General features: G+C 32.4%; 1 protein-coding gene across 2 annotated transcripts in view; it reads right to left on the reverse strand.

The window, feature by feature from the left end:
- KIFAP3 (kinesin associated protein 3) overlaps positions 1-20,603 on the reverse strand; it is a 139,363-nt gene that overhangs the window by 64,099 nt on the left and 54,661 nt on the right. For both annotated transcript variants that reach the window (XM_069478326.1, XM_069478324.1), the window contains one exon: positions 2,862-2,962. In XM_069478326.1, coding sequence (XP_069334427.1) covers positions 2,862-2,962 — 101 coding nt within the window. The remainder of the gene's footprint in view (positions 1-2,861; positions 2,963-20,603) is intronic.

Below are 20,603 nucleotides of genomic sequence, written 5' to 3' on the forward strand. Positions count from 1 at the left end.
CCCATCTTGGGTACAGCTTTCTTTAATAAGTAGGTTAATGAGTTGCTGACACAAATGAGTTTAAAGCCTTACTAACATAAACCTTACTTTGAATAGCCAATATGTCTAAAAGAAGTATATTTTTAATACCTGAAGGAAACTTGGAAATTTCATTGAATTTCTGAATTGCTTTCCATGATTATTTTATTGATATTCTATAATAAACTTGGCACTGAGTAGCAATAAAACCATGCAAACTTTTCCCTAAATATGTCAAAATTGAGCACTATAAAGTACAAGTTACAGGTTGGATGGCACTTTCGGAACAAATGTATGCTAGTATATCATTTGGTTTCCTCAAAATACTGCCTCATACTAAAAGCTTCAGGATGTTTACAACATAATTTGGTAATATAACCTCACTCAAGAGCTGAAATTTCAAAACAAAAAAGAAGACAAAAAAACCTCCAAAACCTTGACCCCTGGATGAATTTTAGAAAATTTTGTTCATAAATATAGATCACAAATGCTCTAAAAACTTCACTGCAGACATGTTTGATGTTAGAAAACTGTTGTCCAAGAATACATGCATAGAAATTGTACTTGAAATGGTATGGGAGAACTTTCTATTTACAAAGTTTTAAATTCCAATAATATCAATGTCTAAAAAGTAACCTAGATAGGCTCTTATTCTGATTTTTTCATTTTAAAAAGTTGCATGTATTATATTTGAGATTATACATTCTAAAAAGTATAGGATAACTCCAGTTCAAAATTCAAGATAATAAGTTTTCCACCCCTTCTCGGTTTGCATTTATTTTTCTTTTATTTAATGTTATTCTCTTTAAAATCTAAATCTGGATAAAAACAGTCAATCTTAGCAAGAATATTATTTTTTTCTGGCTGCTTTCCAATTCATATCCTGTAGTCAATGAAGTTCTGACTCTAAATAGGATCGGCAAAGGAACACCCTTTGAAACTGCAAAGCAGAAACCGTTAGAACATATGGAGTGAGACCGTAGTAAATCACCTGTAATCTCCCTTTGACATGGCTACTCTTTTATTGAAAACTTGTTTAACAAAGAGTTTGATTACACTTTGCATTGGCTACAGACTGACATGCATTATCTCTATAAGAAGCTCTGCCATGTTAGAGAAGATGTGCTGTGTGCTGTGTATTTTTTCAGTGATATTTATTTCTTATAAACAAGTATAATTATCCCCTGGTATAAAAGTCTAAGAAATTATCCTTTAGAGTTTATTAATTTTTTAATGGCATGTAGGTAAAGTGTTAAAATTCTGGAATAGCAAATTCAATTTTAGTACTGTTTCACTAGTTTGGAATAAACAGAAAGTCAATTAGAATTAACAAAAAGAGAAATTAATGATCTACCTGAAAACCTAAATGGGACTTTAATATATCAATACATATTAATTAGTTTTTAAGTAACATACATTTAATAACTTTTTTAGGCTTACAAGGAATTGTCTAGTAGAAGTCTTAAGAAGAATTACTTTAAGAAGTATGACTTGTTCATATTCTTTTAAAGTGTTTTTAAAAGTATGTTATTTTTATTATATATCATATATCCTGTAATTTTTATATTTTAGAAAAGCATTTTATAAAAAACAATGAAATAGTAAAAATCAGCACAACCAGTGTTCCAATCATTAGTTATTCAAACTAATCATATGTAGTTTAATAAAAATGTCACAATAGTCATTCTGTGATTGTCAATTCCCTAAGAGAAAAATCATGTATATGTGGAATCTCTACCCTTATAACAGTCCATGTTAAAAAAAAAATCAGTAAACTCCTTCAAGACAAATAGACCTAACATATGAAATATATCAAGTAACTGAGTCATAGTAAAAATCTTTCTTGAGAACAGTGCTATAAAAATGAAAGAATTTTGATAAAGCATTTTCCCATCAGAGAATGCGAAGCAGCTAAAACTATCAACCATAAACAAAATTAAAAGGTAAGTTACAAACCTGGGAAATATTTGTAACATGACAAAGAGTTAAAATAGTTATTATATACATTGATCTTATTTACTAATGATAAAAATATCAACAAGCCAACAGAAAAATTGGTGAGAGACACGAATGATTTGTAACAGAATGTAGATAATAAACATGAGAAAATGTTCAATCTCACCAATATTCATGGAAATGCAAATAAAAAAATAATGAAATATCACATATTTAGAGAATAATATCCAGTTTTTCTAAAAGTGAAATGCTAGTTAGAAATGTAAATTTATGCTTTCTTGGAAGGTATTTTGACCAAAAATGTGTCAAAGACACAACTGTTCATATCTTTTGACTTAATCATTCTACCTTTAGGAATTGAAACTATAGAAAAAGAGATGTGGGTAATCATTTACAAACACGATATTTATTCTACACTATTTTCATTTGCTTACATATGTTTGATTACATGTTTTTATGTGATAAATTGGACAAAAATATAAACATACATTTTAACAATATTTAAATTATAGTACATCCATACAGTAGATTATACAACTTGTAGAAATAATTTTTGAAGAATTCAGTGACATAGGGGTATACTTATGCTCTATTACCAAAGCAATATATTAAAATGAAAGTTATACATATAGTATATAATACCAATATATTATTTTTTTGAGTATGTATAAAGAAATTTACCAAGATATTAAATAGTTGTCCCTGGGTTTGGGATAACAAAGTTATTTTCATTTTTATACAGTTCTGTACTTTCTAAATTTTCTATAACAAATTTAAATTTATTTATAAGAAGAGAAATTTTTTTTTTGAGTAAAAGGATATCTGACAAATCAAGAGAAGAGAGTGAAAAAAATATATATCTTAAATGTTTTCCTTAAAACACTTACCTGTGGTATACAGTCAGTGTATGCAAACATTGATTTAACGCGGTCATCCATGCTTATGTGGTAAAGAACACACATTGCTATTTGTTTGTAGTTTTCATTGCCTAGAAATAAGAAATCATGGATATGGTGAGATATATACAGACATAGATTTTTCTTGGTATATAACACATTGAAATAAATGCACTAAAACTTTAAAACTATTGAATCAAATCCTTATATAAACTTGCTCTGGAAAAAATTTTGAGGTTTCCATTTCAAATCCAAAGTTTGGAACGTATTCATGTTATCTGTGAAACATCGCTAATTTCCAAGACAGAATGTCTACTTTGCAAGGTATATTTTTGAAAAAAAAAATTAACCACAACTCTAAGAATTAATTGTGTTCAGTAGCCCAATATAGGTTGGGTCATTGGCCTACCCACCCTTAATGTTTTATCAAAATATGTGATTAATATAGTTCATTGACAGTGACAATATATAAGAAATAGTATATGAAAAAGTATATTTGATTCCTATGAATCAGAAACTGGAAAAATCATCCAAATTATGAAAAAAGTAGAACAGTATTTGTAACATAAAAAATATATGTAACTATAAAATGCTAAAGGCTATAAACTGAAGTCTAAAGAATGTGTCAGGTAAGATTATTCTACTTTTATATACCTTGAAACTGGAAAAATGAAAGTGAATGATATATTATAGACTTGAAAATCTAAATGGGACTTTAATATGTCCTTTAATCCTTCTATCTGCTTTCAGACAGAACATATTCTAAGGACTTATTTACGATATCAAAGTCAGTGATAAAACCCAAAGCTAGAAAAGTTTTTTAATTAGAAGTTTTATCCAAAAATATCCTTTTTAAAAATTTTGGGCTATGAGAAATACTGAAGATATTCCCAAGGTAGTTAGAAATTCTTTAGAGGATGTAAACTTTGGCAATCTCACAAGGCTTACCATAGAACCCATATGGAAGTGGCTTGATACATATCTGCTGATTGATTCTATTTTTAATATTTAAAGATGGAAGCTGAACAAATAAACACATTTAGTCTAAGTTAGAAGCTACTAGTTCTATAAGAGCTTCAGATTTGACACAGAAGTGGTTTAAAGAGTTTCAGGAGGTCTTTTAAAAGTAAAAAATATAGTGACTCTCTATCTCCCAACTTTATTTTGTATATCCTTATCACCTGTATTTTTATTTAATACATAAGCTCCAGGAAAGTAAGGACCTTATTCACCGCATTATCTCCAGTCCCAAGAATAGCACCTAGCACAAAGTAGGTACTTAATAAATAATTGTTGATTGACTAATATCAAGAATCATACTAAACAAACTATGTGGCATACATTGAATCTTCAAAACAATCTGTCCAATAAGTCTTATCGTTCCTATGTTTCAGATGAGGAACCTAAAGTGCAGAGAAAAATAAATACTAGCCACATAGCCTTATAAGTGGTTGAACAGAGATTTAACATTTAAACACAAGTCTCTCTGATTCCAAAATCTTTACCAGGTTTTGGTACAATACCACTCTTAAACATTATATAGTAAGGTGAAACTCTTTTCCAAGTAAGATATTATTATCAAGTATAAAAGACTGATATACAGATATATGATAGAACAAAACGAGTTTTTAAAACAGAATTGCTTTTACTCCAGACTTTAAGATTTTACATCTTTTAAAATTGTTTGGCTAAAACCTATTTCCTATTGTTTACAATAGCAATAAAAACTCCTTGAGGTAAAATAAAAACAATTAAAATATTATAATGTTTGTCAGATAAACAGATACTAGTAAACATTTTTACCTTAACTAAAATCTATGGATTCACTTATTCAACTACTTAGAATACAACATAGCAGGAAATATATTTTATATATGTTTTATGTTTATCTATTTTTCATGTTTTTCTCTATAGCATTATAATTTACAGAAAAATTACAAAATAGAGAGTCCAAGTCAAATCATATAAGGTAAATTTCATGTCTCTTCTATTGTTGGAAGAGCTTCACTAGACAATCTATGAAGAAGAGAAAGCTGAATTAGAGTTAGAGAAATAGCTCTAAGGACACTGAACTAAATATAAAGTTAAGATATAATACTATGGGAGAAAGTAATATTTAAAATCTTAAGACGAAGACCAGTAAGTCACAAACACAAGTAATAGCTGTACAAAATAAAATATTTTACCACTTATTTGGGGATGAGAATTTTGTTTGGGGATGAGAATTTTATTTAGAGGGAAACTAGACATTTAGTTTTGCTGTATAAGAGTAATATAAATTATTGCTATATCTATGAACTGTTTTGTACATGTTATTCATCTGAGTATTGGAAATTATTGTAATTTTAGGATCTTCCCTACACTTTTTATTCTAACACATACCCTTACTGAGTTAATCTTTGGAAGATATATATATCATAATTAATGATTAATTATAAAATTAATGATATATGATAATTATATACGCATTATATCATTATAATACAAAAATTGTGAAATTATTCCAAATAAGAGAAAAGTAGAGACAAACTAGGTGTGTTCCCAATTGTAATACTTTTGTTCTTGAGATCAGAGCAATTGAAATATGTAAAATTTAAAGATTTTAATGTTAGATTTTAATCACCTTTTTACATTGTTGAAGGCATTCACTTATTCTAGTATAAAGCACACTTGCTATAGGAAACCATATGTATACACAGGATTTCATCATATATAGGTGAAAAATGAAAAATTCCAACTTAATTCCCCAAGTAGGTAGGCATCCCTTATGTTTTGGTCAGACTGTACTTCACAGATACTTCACAGAAATTTGTGGGGTTCCCCCCTGGAATTGAGATATTTTTAAAGTCTTTTCAAATGAGGTCTTAAAGCAGACTCATATTCTGAAGGCAAGTCTCCCTTTCCCTGCTATTCCAGTTATTTTCTATCTGTCATTCAGCTGTGGGTAAATTCTAGTCCTAATTAACTTTTCCAAATTATAATTTGAAGATATTTTCTCTACGTAATCGATTCACTGAAAAGTAGGATTCCAAGTCATGCAACTTACTAAATGACAAAATGGACAAAAAGAAATCAATAATCAATATAAAATAGTCTTCAACATCAAGGTAAATCATTAAAGATTAAAATTCAATGGGAGGCTAGAAATGAAATAGGAAGCTATTCTATGCTTCAGGAAAGTTCATCTGCTGCTGGTGTCAATAAAAGCATTCTAAAAAGCATTGTCCTGAGGTGGTGCACCATTCACATAAGGTGAGAGGAAAGAAAGGCCTGCCTTTAAGACATAAGGAGACCATAAAAAAAATAACAAGGAAGATCCTCTAGAATTAATGATATATATAGCTTCCAAAGATCAACTCAGTAAGGGTATGTGTTAGAATAAAAAGTATAGAGAAGAGACCTAAAATTACAGTAATTTCTAATACTCAGATGAATAACATTTAAAAAGCAGTTCATAGATATAACAATAATTTATATTACTTTTATACAGCAAAACTAAATGTCTAGTTTCAAAAAGTAGGATGTTTCATTCTTCAGCCAGTCCTAATTCTACTCTTGCATACTTTCCCCTTTTCTCTTCACACCCAAGGCCAAAGGTGAAATCTCCTTGCAGTTCTCTCATACCTTCCTAATTCTCTGTGATCCTCTACTCAGAAAATACCCTGAATGTCCCCAATTTCCTGTAATCTTTACCTAAAATGATCAGCATACCCACAAGTTTACGAAAACTAAAGGACTGAAGGAAACAGAAACTCTAGGTACACAAGGATATGGACAATCAACCTTTCTTGTACCACAGTTCTTTGAGAGAAGGGAAAAGAGATAGGGTTAAACGAACAATGGTACTTTTCCTATTTTATGATCAGCATACATTTTTTCATTTGCCCTTACAACAATTAAATAGGTAGGTACTATCTCTGATTTAGAGATGAGGCAATAATATTCACTAAGGTTATGACTCTTTCAAAAAGAAACACAGCTGTGAATCTGGGATTCAGACCTAGGTCTGACTAAAGCTCATGCATGTACTTTCTATTAAACCTTCTAGGATGCAGCAGGAAGAGTGAAATCAATAGAGTAAAATCAATAATACCAAATAAATATAAGCTATCATCATCATTCCTTGGGGCACAGTATAGGAAGGCGATACATCTTGAAGGGACTCTGTAGGATCTGTTAGATCTGAGACTCCTTGGAGAAGAGGGTGAGAAGATTGGTTGTGGAGAAGAAAGAAGATGAAATGCAGAAATGCACTCAGATATTTCTCAGAGGACCTATGCCCAGACATAGTAGGCTACAATGGATGATGGAAGTTCTTGACAGGGGCAAATTGCATTATTCCCCAAGCAGTTCTGAGAACTAGACCTATAGCAGCCTAAGTTCTGAAACTCATTCTCACTAAATTGGACAATAACTGCTATCAATCTATTTGGTATCATAAGAAAAACAAGGTGCGAGAAGCTTAAAAGGTGGATAGAGTGATAGAAACAGTACCATAACATTGTGGTTAAGAGATCAGGCCCTGGAGGCAGACTGTTTGGGTCCAATCTGTGGCTCTGCCACTCACTAGCTATATGGCTTTGTGAATGTTATTTAAATTCTGTGCTTCGGTTTCTTCATCCGTAAAAATGGGATAATAACTACCAACATCAAAAGGTTGTTATATGAGGATTAGGTGAGAGAATCCTGGTAAAGCCATTAGCATCGAGTCTGACACACAATAAACCAATTCAGTAAGTACCATTTCTTATTATCATTACTATGTTGACAATAACATTTTTCTGTGTTACCAACAGAACAGTACTGTCATGTGTTCCTAATATATATGCTGCTTTGTGTTTTTCTATCCTCAAGACTAGAACTGTAGTTAGAGGTAAAGTAGGTTTGAGAGGCAGCCAAGATTTCTCTGAGACAGGGTTCAGAGGTATATTCTGAGCCTGAGGCTGAGCCACTTGTCCTTCTACCTAGTCATTTTCCTATAAAGCTTTGCTGTTCCTAAAATAGGCGCTTAGGAGAGTCATCTTACACCGAGGCTCTACTCAGTGACCTGTAACTAACCCATCATCATTCTCTCACTCTCATAGAATTATAAATTCCTTAATAAACAAAACTTGAGAAACAAAAATGATCTTTTCCTCTTCCCTTCCTCCACGCATACATTGTGAAATCTTTCCTCCTTTCATGCTTCTTTATTTGTAATGGAACTTACTTGAACTCCTAATGTGAGCATTGGTCATGGAGGTGATGGGTTACCAAGTAGATGAAAGGACAGAGAGAAGTTTGAGGACAAAATCTCAGAATTAGCTACCCTGTTTCATTTACCTTTAAATAGCATGTTCTAGGCAAATAAAGCCGATACAAGCAGAGGTGTTTTCCCCTATGTTTGAGCTGAACACAACTAAACAAAAGAAACGGGAATTACAACTAGTGTTGCACCAGAGATATTTTTTTTTCCTTGAGGGAACAGTGTGAAAGGAAGTGATGACAGAGAAAGGTGACTATAATATTGTATTCAGGGGTTTATCTAACTCAAGTTGCTGATGTGTCTTCTAGATTTTGTCTGGATAAAGTTTCTAGAATTCAAACAATTAATTTAAAAATACCTATAAAATTAAATTTTCCTCCTTTTATATTTATTTAGGGAATGAAAAAGATATAAACTGACATTTGGTCTTTTATTCAGGAAAAAGATGTAAATATTTTATAAATGGTCTTATTACCCATATGTTACCTTGATGACTTTAGGTCATATCCTACTGTTACAAATCACATATTTTCCTTCTCCACTAAAGAACTGCAATATATGAATCAAGACTACAGTCTATAAACCACAGGAATCTTATTCACCTAATCATAAATGATTATATACATGATTAATTGCTTGATGAAAATGCAGCCTATAACTTCTTGGCATCTAGCAGATATCTGACAGCTACAACAAAAGGACAAAGCATTTTAGAACAAAAGTGAATAACTAGAGTGGGAAGATGTCTGGAAATAACCTGAATTCATCTATTCAAACACAGCTGTGCACAGAAAGTGACGGCTCTTTGGCAACCAGCATTTATTATTATGACTTAAAGGCTAATTTGCAGATCACATAGCAATAAACAGCCATTAGAGAGATTAAATAGCCTAAGTAAAATTAAGAGCTTATCCTTTATCGAAGGATATGAAGTTTTCTTCATTCACTGGAAGAAAGAATATCTGAGTTCTTACAAAATAAATCTCAAGAAAAAAATCTTATATACCCTAAATGAATTCCTCCAAGAAATAAGGGTTAGAAGGTATCGTTTTCCCAAAAATATTCATGACTAGAAGCTATAAACTCTTGTAACCAACTATGATTCCTCTACATCCTACAAGTGGCAGGCATATCAAAAGGACTCCTTTAAGACTTACAGACATCAATTATTCCCTAATGGCATCCCAAGTAAAAACAGGTTGCCAAAAGTCAGTATGCTGGCATAGCACCAAAGGCTCTGTGAATTTTGAGCAGAGCAGTGAAAAGACTGAATATCTTGAGAACTAGGTCCTTAATGACTGGAGGTGGATTAGTCAAATCTGTTCAAGTAATAAGGGCAGGGTAGGAAAAAAAACGGCCTAGTCATTATGATTCCTTTGGTATTTATGGTAATAAACATGAATCATGATGAACTCATTGGCTATTAAATGCAAAGGTCATAAGTACTTCGATAGGATTTCCACAGGAATTCACCGTTAATTAGCTGGATCATTATTTGAAAGTGTTATTGAATTATCCTAGCATTTGTGCAGCCATTCCCCAAAAATTGGTCATTCCCAGCTGACGGCAGTTAATGCCTTAACAAACTGGTCATTAACTCCAGTAACTGATTTTGTGGGAATTATTGCACTTATAAAGTACATTCAAGAGTTTATAAGAAACATTGCGTCTTTTTTTTCTCTTTTTAAAAAATTTACAGCTGTAGTTCAGCTGGAGCAGCTGAAGGAAAACAGCTCTCTGGGCTGCTCTCAGGATCGATTTTCTGCCAATTAAAGGGCAGAACACATGCTGATGGGTTTGAATTTTAAAATATCTTCAGTTTTTTCATCTCTAAAGTGATTAGTAAAAACACCATTCAGCTACTAATTTTGTAAGACACTTGGGATTTTCCATTCACAGTTTAGTCAAGCAGAAATATGAGTTCTGAGTACCAGAACTCACAGCCAAATTTCCGCTTCTGCAGTAGACCCAGCCCAACACTTTATGAAAAAAGAATGACAACACAAGTTACGGGCCACATTATTAGCCAGATTCTCATTCCCTTCTACACCCCATGTCTTCATGCAAAGTAGAACACTCCTTTTGAAGTCACAAAGGCTCCATGCAAAGATAAGAGAAGTGGGAATACAAGCACACCTATATTAGAATAGAGCAGCATTAAGGTGATATATTACTCCTGGAAAGTCTATATGAATACAATATGCTTCAAAAATCACAGATGTCTTTAAATTTACTATGGAGTTAGAGCTCTTAAAACCCTATCAATATAATGAAAATGCCACAGGCAAAAACCATCACCTAAAAGATAATTGCAACAATTCTGGAACATATGTTGACTATCTCGAAATACAAAAAAAAAAAAAAAATATATTGAAGGTATATTAGAACATCTTTGATACATGTTTCCATATAATTTTATGGTCAACTTATTATAACATATATGGCAGATACATAACCAGTATGAATAGACAGCCTTAGTTTAACTTGAATTTGGACAGATCAATTTTTAAGATAGCAACTATACTGGACGATCTTCCGTTTTATAATAATACATTTGTCCACAGTCAAATCTAATAAATATTTGAGATGAATAGGTAAAAACCAATAGTTTTTAACCAAGAGTTAAGGGTAAAAATGACAGAATTTATAGGTTACAATGATCAGTATGAAAACATCAAGTATAACGATAGTTTCTGTGATACAGTGGTGCATGGAGAGGTAACCAAATAATTCTGTGTCCAATTATTTAAAAGTATGAGAAATTGTAATTGTAAATCTACCATTCAGCTAAAAATCTGTCTATATTAAGAGCTATTCACTAAATGAGTGCTCTAATATCCAACACTTTAGATGGATTTACATTATTTTTAATATGTACAACCGTACATTTTGCCACGTAGCTTATTTTTAATGTCTTCAATTATTTTATTACCTCATCTGTAGAATTCTCTTATCACATCCAGAAAATACAACTTATTTGCAATAAACCCTACAAAATATACATACTTATGGTACAAATGATAAGGACCAAAATAAAGCCCTTAACAATGACTGCTTTCTAGCCTACAGCTCTATATCATTGACCTAATGTGTTTTGCCAAATTTTACCATCTAGAAATGGAGACACCCCAGGCAATATTCACACACACAGTATTGGAACCAGCTGGTGATAGACGAATCTTAAGAAAAAAGGCTTCTTGATTTAATTGGGAAAACAGGAGGAAGCATAAATTTTACTACCATTAATAACTTCAAGCAATCTTGATATGACTCTACCTCACCCTAACAGCGAGACATATGCTTTTTGTTAAAGTGTTTGCCACATCTGACCCCTATTGTTTGCTCACTTGATCAGGTAAGAAAATGTAGGTTTATTTATAGGATAAATGAGGCCTATTAAAATTGAGAAACAGTGCAGTAGTCTATGAGGATTTGTGTTCTGAAACAGATGTGTGAAATTCCATAACAGTTTGGTAATAAACAGGCCAAACCAAGTTATTTAAAAAAAAACAAAATTTTACATTTCTTAAAGAAACCATCATAAAGGCAACCTAGTTTCAAAATAATGGAAAACACCTCTTACTTGGAAAACAGTATTCTGACCCATTCCAAACAGCTTTTAATAGACAAGTCAGAAAAGGCCATTTATAAAATATTGCACTGTTCACAAAATAAAGACAAATTTTATTTCTTTATGATGTTGATAAATTAAAAATTAAGTCATATTAATATATAATGAAAAAAGTGAATTTATAGCAGTACAGAAAAATTTCAAAGGTGTTCAGAACTCTTTATCAGTTTTCTTTTAAAAACATATGACAGAATGGTCAAAGGAAATAACCCTTAATAAATAACCCTTTCCACGTGATCAAAGTTTAGAGTCCAACAGTATCTGCTCTGGTGATCTCTAACAATAAGGGAAATCAGACTTGTCTAAACCGGAAGAAATCAAACATTTATCACTTAACTCTTGACCTGGTCTGACTCCCTACATGCTGATGAAATCTTTCTACAGCCCTGTAAAAGGCCCTGAAACCCATATTACCTAAATGTAATTCAGACAAAAAATGAACCAGGTGTCATGCTTACTCTCAAAACCAATTCTGGGTCTACTCACAGAATACAAAGACATTGATATCAACTTGGAACACTTTAGAAACACTAAAATTTGTTTTCCAATGAAGACAGTATGGTATAACATTACTCTGACTAAAATATGGATCCTTTTGAAATGATTCATGCAAAATTGTGAAACAGGCCTGACATGTACTATTGAATCTAGGAATCCCAATTTTCCTGCCATAACCAATAACATTAATTTCTGCACAAACCAGCCATGCAAACTGGCACAGACTTATATCTCTTAAACTTAAAAGAATCAAAATTTATACAGATAGAAATTTGTATCAAAATTTAAATGATGGCTCAAACTTTCATACTAGTAGTATTCAGTGCCATGCATATATCACTGACCAGTGAGAGTCCAGTCATTAAAGGACAACTTTAAGAAAGAGGGCTGAGCTAGTTAATTTTTTTAGTTAACTTGTACATAGGTTCATAAATTATATGTGAAAGTGCTTAATACAAGTTAAGCACCTGATGAATATTTATTATGAATCTTGATTTATAGTTATTATAATTATTATAGAAAAGCTTAGCAATATCTATTGATAACACTACTAATTCCTCAGTTTTAAGGAAACATTCTCATCTCTGCTTATAAATGAGCCAAGGATGTATCCCAAGGCAGAGTAATTACTGATATTTAGTTCAACATTATACGGACTTTTGAATACTTTTAAAGAAGAGTTTGCTAATCTAAGAGCAAACATATTATTTCAGCTATTAGAACAGTGCTTCTCCAACTTCCTGTGGTGGGCCAGGTTTTTATTTGTCCTTCTAATATGTCAAGGAACAATACTTTAGTAAAGCATAATAAAATGAAATTAAAAGATACACAAAATGTAAGTCCAAAATTTTTATTACATTCAGCAGATATAATCTTATTCGGTCGAATTGTTATATGTGTCTAAATGCTTACTTTCAATTTCTGGACTTAACTCATTACAGACTAGTAACAAATAGTAACAAATATACCAAGTATTGGTCTGTGGACCACACTTTGAGTATCACTGTATAGAAGACTCCTTGTCCCAAATTACACAATTCACTAAAGAAAGCTGTGTAAGTGAAATTAAGATGTTATTTCAATGTTTAAAACAAATCTATGACCAGGCCTAAAAATACTAAAAACTGTGCAGAAAACTGTTTTCTGTGTTCCTGATCTCTCATTCAGCAACCATCAGCCTCCTCAAGTCTTTCCCTTCCTTTTCTCTCTGCTAATTGTAACTAACATTTGCTTAGGGCTTTCTACTTAATGAGATAAATACATGTTTATTTTCTCACCTGATTCTCAGAACAGTGCTGTGAGGTCCTATTTTATACACTGATTTTCTAAACAAGATAAGTCAGTGAAGATCATCGGAATTGCCTAAAGTCACTCAGGTAACAAAGGGTGAAGGGAAGACTCAAGTGCAGCTCTTTTGATGTTCATTCCTTTCATGTGTTCCTTTCATACATCTAACCACCCACCAAATATTTATTGAGAACATACACTGTGCCGGACATTGTTCTAGATATTAGGTATATAGAAGTGAATAAAACTGATGCAACTTCATATTTTCAAGGAGCTCACAGTCTTTGGGGCCTGGTAGTGGTGGTGGGAGGTGGATGGTACAGGAATAATAAACAAAATAATTAAATTTACATTTTGTGGTTATTAAGTATTACAGAGAAAAATAAAACAGGACAAGGGTAAAGAGAACATCAGGAGCCAGGGTTTAAAATCTTTAATAGGGCAACCAGGGAGCAAAACCTAAAAGAGGTGAGGCAATAAGACATGCAAAAGCTAGGGAACAACATTCTGGGAAGACAGAACAGGAACTGCAAAAAATCTTGAAGTAAGAGTGTTGTCTGTTGGGTTCAAGGAATAGTAAGGAGGATGATATTCCCTCAGCAGAGAGAACAAGAGAATATTAGAATAGGTAGTCACAGAGGTGAGCAGACAGGACAGAACATATAAACCCCTGTAGGTCATTGTAAGGACTCTGCCTCTTTCACTATGTGAGACGGAAAGTCATTGGAGAGTTTTGACTGGAGAAGAACTTAAATTTTAATAGGATCACTCTGTGTGCTGTGTTAAAAAAAGACTGTGGGGCAAGGGTGGAAGTACAAAGACCAGTTAGAACACTACTGTGTTAAGGAAAGAGAAGAGGATGTTTAGGACCAGGGTGGTAGCAGCCATATTTTGAAAATAGAGCTGACTGGATTACGTGACAGATTGGATAAAGGGTGGGAGGGAAAGAAGAGTCAAGGATAACTCCTCCAGTTTTGGTCTGGTTAACTAGAAAGCTGAAATTATCATTTACTGAGATTAGAAAGACCATGAAAATAGTGGATTTAGGTGAGGGTAGGGTAGAGATCAGGAGCTTAATTTTTAACCTGTTAAATCTCAGATGCTAATGAGCCATTCAAGTGGTAATGTCTGAAGTAAGGAAATCAGAGAGGAGGCTGAGATTATGTATCTTTCTATTTATATTTGGGAGTCATCAGTATAGGCACAGTATTTAAATAGAATGGATGAAGTCACCAAGGGAATCAGTACAGAGAAAAAGTCCAAGGTCTAATGCCCTAGGGGGCATTCTAATGTTTAGAGATTGGAGAGTTGAGGTAGAAGCAGAAAAGACCAACAAGTACTGAGTACTTATGAGGAAAATTGTTAAGAGTACTGTGTCCTGGAAAACAAATGAAAAAAGTTAAAGGAGGACAGAACTGTAACAAATGCTGCTCATAGGTTGAGTAATATGAGTACTGGGAATTGACCATTGGATTTAGCAATGTGCAGGTGACTGGAACTTGACCACAGCAGCATGATGGAGTGTTTGTGTGGGAGGTGTGGGGTGAGGGTGATAGCTTGATTAGAAAAGATTCAATATTGTGTAGAACAATGAGAGGATGGCAGGAGAGAGGAAAAAAAAGAGAAAGGACAGAAGGGAGAGGGGCGATGGAGACAGAAGGAGAGGGAGATAGATGGATAGACAGATAGGGAAGGCAATAGAGAAAGAGAGGCAGAGAATGTAAAGAGAGGGGATATGAATGAATATGAAAGAGAAGAGGGAAACTGAAGTAAGGAAATGAAGATAACTTTTTTGAGGAGAGTTGAAATGGGAAGAAAAGAAATGGTATGATACCTGGAATGTAAAAGAATTGCGAGACAAGAAGAATCTTTTTAAGATGGAAGAAACAACAGCTTATTTGTACAATGATGGAGATGATCCACCAGAGAGGGAAAAATTAATGATGCAAGATAGAAAGGACACTTGTTGGAGTAAGAACCTTGAATAGGCAAGAGGGAATGGGATAGGAGGGATAGGAGGGAATATTGGCCTATGCTAAGAGTACAGTATACGCCATAACAATGGGAGAGAAGCCAGATCTGCATACAAATGGAGATGTGGCCATAGGAATTCATGGAAATTTTCTTCTGACCACTTCTACTTTCTCAGCAAAATAGGAAGCAAGGTAATGAACTGAGAATGAAGATGAGAACAGAGGTAATGGATTTTTGATGAGAAAGAAAGATTTTTATGAGAAAGAAGAGGAATAAAATTCTCACCTAGGAGAGAATGACCAGAATAAGAAAATGTAGTATGACTGTTGGGCAGCATTAAAATTGGTTAACTATCCAGAATGTACTAAATGCTGCTGTTCCCCTATGTTCAAGGTCTCCCATCTGCATCCTCCTACATCATGCCATTCTTCCCCCAACTTCTTCACAAAGCACCAAACAAACTGATAAGAATGATTCTCACTAAGATAAACGTAGTTAAACATTCAGATGCCCAAAGGGAACAGTGGGCAATACAACTAAATGTCTTAGTATCAGAGAAAGTGAAGGTTATCATTGCGGGAAGAGAGGGTTTGGGGTCCTGCCTAGACATCCAAATATAAAATCAGGAAAATATATTTTGGCCAAACCAAACATGTTTTCTAGATGAATTTGAGCTGCTAATTTGAGAATCCTGGTAAATTATTACCACCAGGATTGTTTGCGTTCAAAAGGAAGTAAAAGCTTTAAGGAGTACTCAAATTCACTGGTTTTCAAAATGTGGTCAAAGGACCCCTGAAGGGGGTCCACAAAGTCACATATTTTTTAAGAATACTAATATAATATTTTCCTTTTTTAAAAAAACTCTCATTCTCTCACATAGTTGAGTTTTCAAGAGGCTACATGACATATGACATCACAACAGATTGCTCATGCAATAGGAGAGCCAAGTATGTTGTCTGTTAAGCTTGATTGACTTTAAAGAGATTTATAAAATTTAAAACAAGGCCATTCTTCTCACTAATATTTTTTTGTTTTGTAAAATAGTTATTTTTCATAAAAATATTTAGGTTAATATGTGACAGGTTTGTTATTTAAAAATAAGTAAATATTAAAATTTTTAAATATAATAAATATCCCTAAATACAACTACCCATGAACAAAAGCTCTATGAGGTCCTCAATAATTTTTAAGAATTTAAAGGGATCCTGAGATGAAGAAGTTTGAAAACTGATGCTCTAACCATTGAATTCTTACAATCATCTAATGGACAGGGAAGACGTACGAGACAGTAGAGATATTTTGGAAAGTAGTAGTCTATTTTTATTTTAACAAATGTAAAAATTCACATATGTAGGATGAGACTTTATATTTTATAAGGTTTATTCTCTTAACTTTAAATTCCTTTGAAAATCAAGGTAACATTTTAAAAGCTGACTTGAAAACTTGAAACATTATTCAATTTAAAATGTACGCTAATACCACTCACAACAAACTGTAAATAAACTCCAAATTGTCCAAAAGAGTTCACCAGTGAAATCTGTCAGATTTTTTTTTTTTTTTACTATTAAGTATGCACTCTGTAAAACACTGCCTCTGCCACTATGTGATGTAATCTTTAACCAAGAACCGATGTCATAATGAACGAGACCCTTCTAAAGAACTCATTTCAATTGGGTTTTTGTGCTAACATCATCCCTAAGCATGTTAAACAATCCTTAGCTTATGAAATTGCTTATTAAGCCAAAGCAACTGAGAGGTGCAACAAAATATTTGTCTGAAGTATCAGACACAAAGCTAGGAAGATTTAATTTTTCAAGTTACCTTTGAAACACTATCAATACATTCTCCAGGGTACTGAAGAATACACTATGACAAGGAATTTCCTCACCATCTCCCAACCCAGAATATTCTGACATAAGGAAGCACTCTTGAGACACATCAAGGTTAAATGGCTTAAGGACTTTTGACAAGGAAATTTTTTTTGACAATCTGATTCTTAGATGAGCTAAAAAAATCTTTAAGCACTTTAAAGTTAACTCTACACCATAAAAAAAAACCCTGAAAAGACTGTCTTAACAATTAGTTAAGAAAAGCCATGCTTTCTAGGTCCAATTCAATTTGCATATAATCACATTTGCTGAAACCTCTGGCTATGACAGATCTCCCAGATGGCAACATTAAGTTACGGACTTAAGAAACTATGATTCAAAGTATAGGAATGGTAGAAATGAAAAGATTTATAACTGATACTGAACTAAGCAGAAATAAATTTAGGATCCTTATGAAATCTCAGGAAAATAACATGCCAAAAGATAAAATAAGAAACAACTTTGGTAACAGTTAGTAAAAGGAAAACAAAGGAATATTTAGATATAAGGTTTTCCCTGGAACCAATTAAAATTTTTGAAACATTTTGAGAAATAACACCTTTTTTTCATGCTTAGAAAGAGATCAATACTTTTCATACAAATCAATTTGAGGATAAGTAAAGATACAAAATTTTAAATAATGATTTACAATATTCTTTATTAATCCTTCTTTGTATCCCTGATATCAAAAGAAAAAGCTAAATTCAAAATTCCTAAATGAAATGCTTTATGTGATAAAACAATATTAAAATAATTTTGGTTCTCTTGACTTACAGTTCCCTCAGAGCTTCATATGGCGAAAGAATTAACTTCTCTCTGCCTTTAATAATTATTCAAATCACAAAACCTTCTTTAATTATACATAAGGGTGTTTAATTCATTCTCCAAGTAAACTTTGAGGAAGGTTACAGAGCAATTAACATAAATCTCACAACAGCAGGGGTCGCAGTGTACTAGTTAAATGTTTCAGGAAATAGAGGTGATTAACTGTTCATATTGCAAAGATTTATCAGAGCCTAGAAGATTCATGATTCATTGTACTCTAGTTAAAATAATCTATTTTTAACTATAAAGAAGATTTTCCAATTATGGGGATGCCAAATTATAATAAAGAAAACCTACTTAAAAGCTGATAGCAGTTCTAGTTGAAATAACAAAAAAACCACTTCTGAAAAATTCTACCATATGTATAGCACTACAAAAGTATTTTTGCACCTTTTGGAAATTAAGTAATTACATACTGAAAAATTCTACCATATGTATAAGACCTACAAAAGTATTTCTGCATCTTTTGTAAATTAAATAATTTCTATATATGTAATGCATAATTCTTTAATTCAGACAGTCATCTGTCAACTTGAACATATATTAAATACTGAATTTATTTCTGAAGAAAAAAGCAAACTGATCACTGAAGTTCTACTGCATGCTCTTTAATTCCTTCTCCATTAATACAATGAAGAAAACTACACTCCAAATTCTTTAAATATTTGATTTACAGAAAGTTTTGTTCCATTTTTCTTTAAACTTCACTTCCATGAAATCGCTTCAGGTACTTGCCAAAAAAAAAAGGAAAAAAAAAAAACAAAACACCGAAAATAATTTAGATTATCTACTATTTAATACATTAAAAATCAATTAAAAATAAAACAAAACTTAAAAAAATCCAGCAGAAACAGTGATATTTCTTAAAGTTTGAAGGGAAAGAAGTCTAATCACTTCTAGTGATATAATTGGGAACATAATCAATGAGCAGGTAATAACTCGCATAGAAAAAAGGAATAAAATAATAAAATACAAAGTATGCATTGCATATAGGAAAGGTAAATACTGTTTTGTGAACATTTTTGTTTAATTACATATATTAAAATATATATCATAAATATATATTGTACATTGATATACACACATGGATATACAAACATATATATACATCATGTACACATGTGAGTGGTATTGGGTTGCAATGTAAAATATATCTTACTATGGATTGAGGTAAAAATGTTAGAAAGTCACTGCTCTAGATAGATGAATGTTTTCTATTCCTTTAAAATCCATGCCTTTTTTAATGTAGCCTCCTTACTTTGTCTTTTGTATAAGCATAGTGGCCAAAGATTATAGATGTTAAATGTATCACTGAATTACTCAACTGAGAAGTTTAGCTTATTGTGTTAGGAGTTAGTGATTTAGTTTTCTACACATTTAAAATATACATTAACAAATGTAAAAATGATTATTCCAGTAACATCAGGAAATCAATTATACACTAAATGCAATTTCTTTGAACATAGCGGAGAGCCACAAACAAGCAAAATGAGTTTCTTCAGAGTCAAGGTCCATGAAATAAAGCTCAAGAACATTACCAGGAATAGAACCCTGGGGACATTCATTTGGAATTCATTTTTTAAAAAATATACAATTCAAATAAGCTCAGTTGTCGGTTTCCAAGACCACAGGGATTAGAAATATATCATTATAGGAGAAGAAAATTGCTGCTATAGAAATGCTGCTGGTGTAGAAGAAATGAAAAGTGACAGCCAAGGACGGGGGGAAACAGAAAAACTGTATATAGAAATTAAAAATACATGGCATTCTGGGGCCATTTAGCAAGGGGAAATCCTTGAGCACAGTAATAACACAGCCCTGTATACTTATCTTCAGACTTGCAAACTTAAATAATTGATAATAAAAAACAACAATAGCCATACACATATAGCTCTTGAATCCAGGCACTCTGGTTCCAAAGCTCCCGCTTTTAACCACTGCATCATATTGCTTCTCAATAAAATTTTATTAATAAATAGTATTCAAGGTATTAAAGTGACTTCAAGAAAATATTTTAGAAAACAAAAATATAACTGATTTTTAAAAGACCTGCTATAAACAGAATGTTTATGTCTCCTCAAAATTCTATGTTGAAACCTAATCTTCAGTGTGATAATATTTGGGGCTGGAGGCTTTGTGAGGTGATTATATCATGATAGCAGAGCCATCTTGTATGGGATTAGTATCCTTATAAAAAAGACCTCAGGGAGTTCCCTACCCCTTCCGTATGTAAAGACACAGCTAAAAGACAGCTGTCTGTGAACCAGGAAGTGGGCTGTCACCAGACATGGAATCTGTAGGCACCAGACATCAAATCTGTTGGCACCTTGATCTTGGACTTCTCAGCCTCCAGAACTGTGAGAAATAAATTTCTGCTACTTGTAAGTCACCCAATCTACGGTACT

This window comes from Eulemur rufifrons, chromosome 8 (genome assembly GCF_041146395.1).
Source record: "Eulemur rufifrons isolate Redbay chromosome 8, OSU_ERuf_1, whole genome shotgun sequence".
Lineage (NCBI taxonomy): Eukaryota > Metazoa > Chordata > Mammalia > Primates > Lemuridae > Eulemur > Eulemur rufifrons.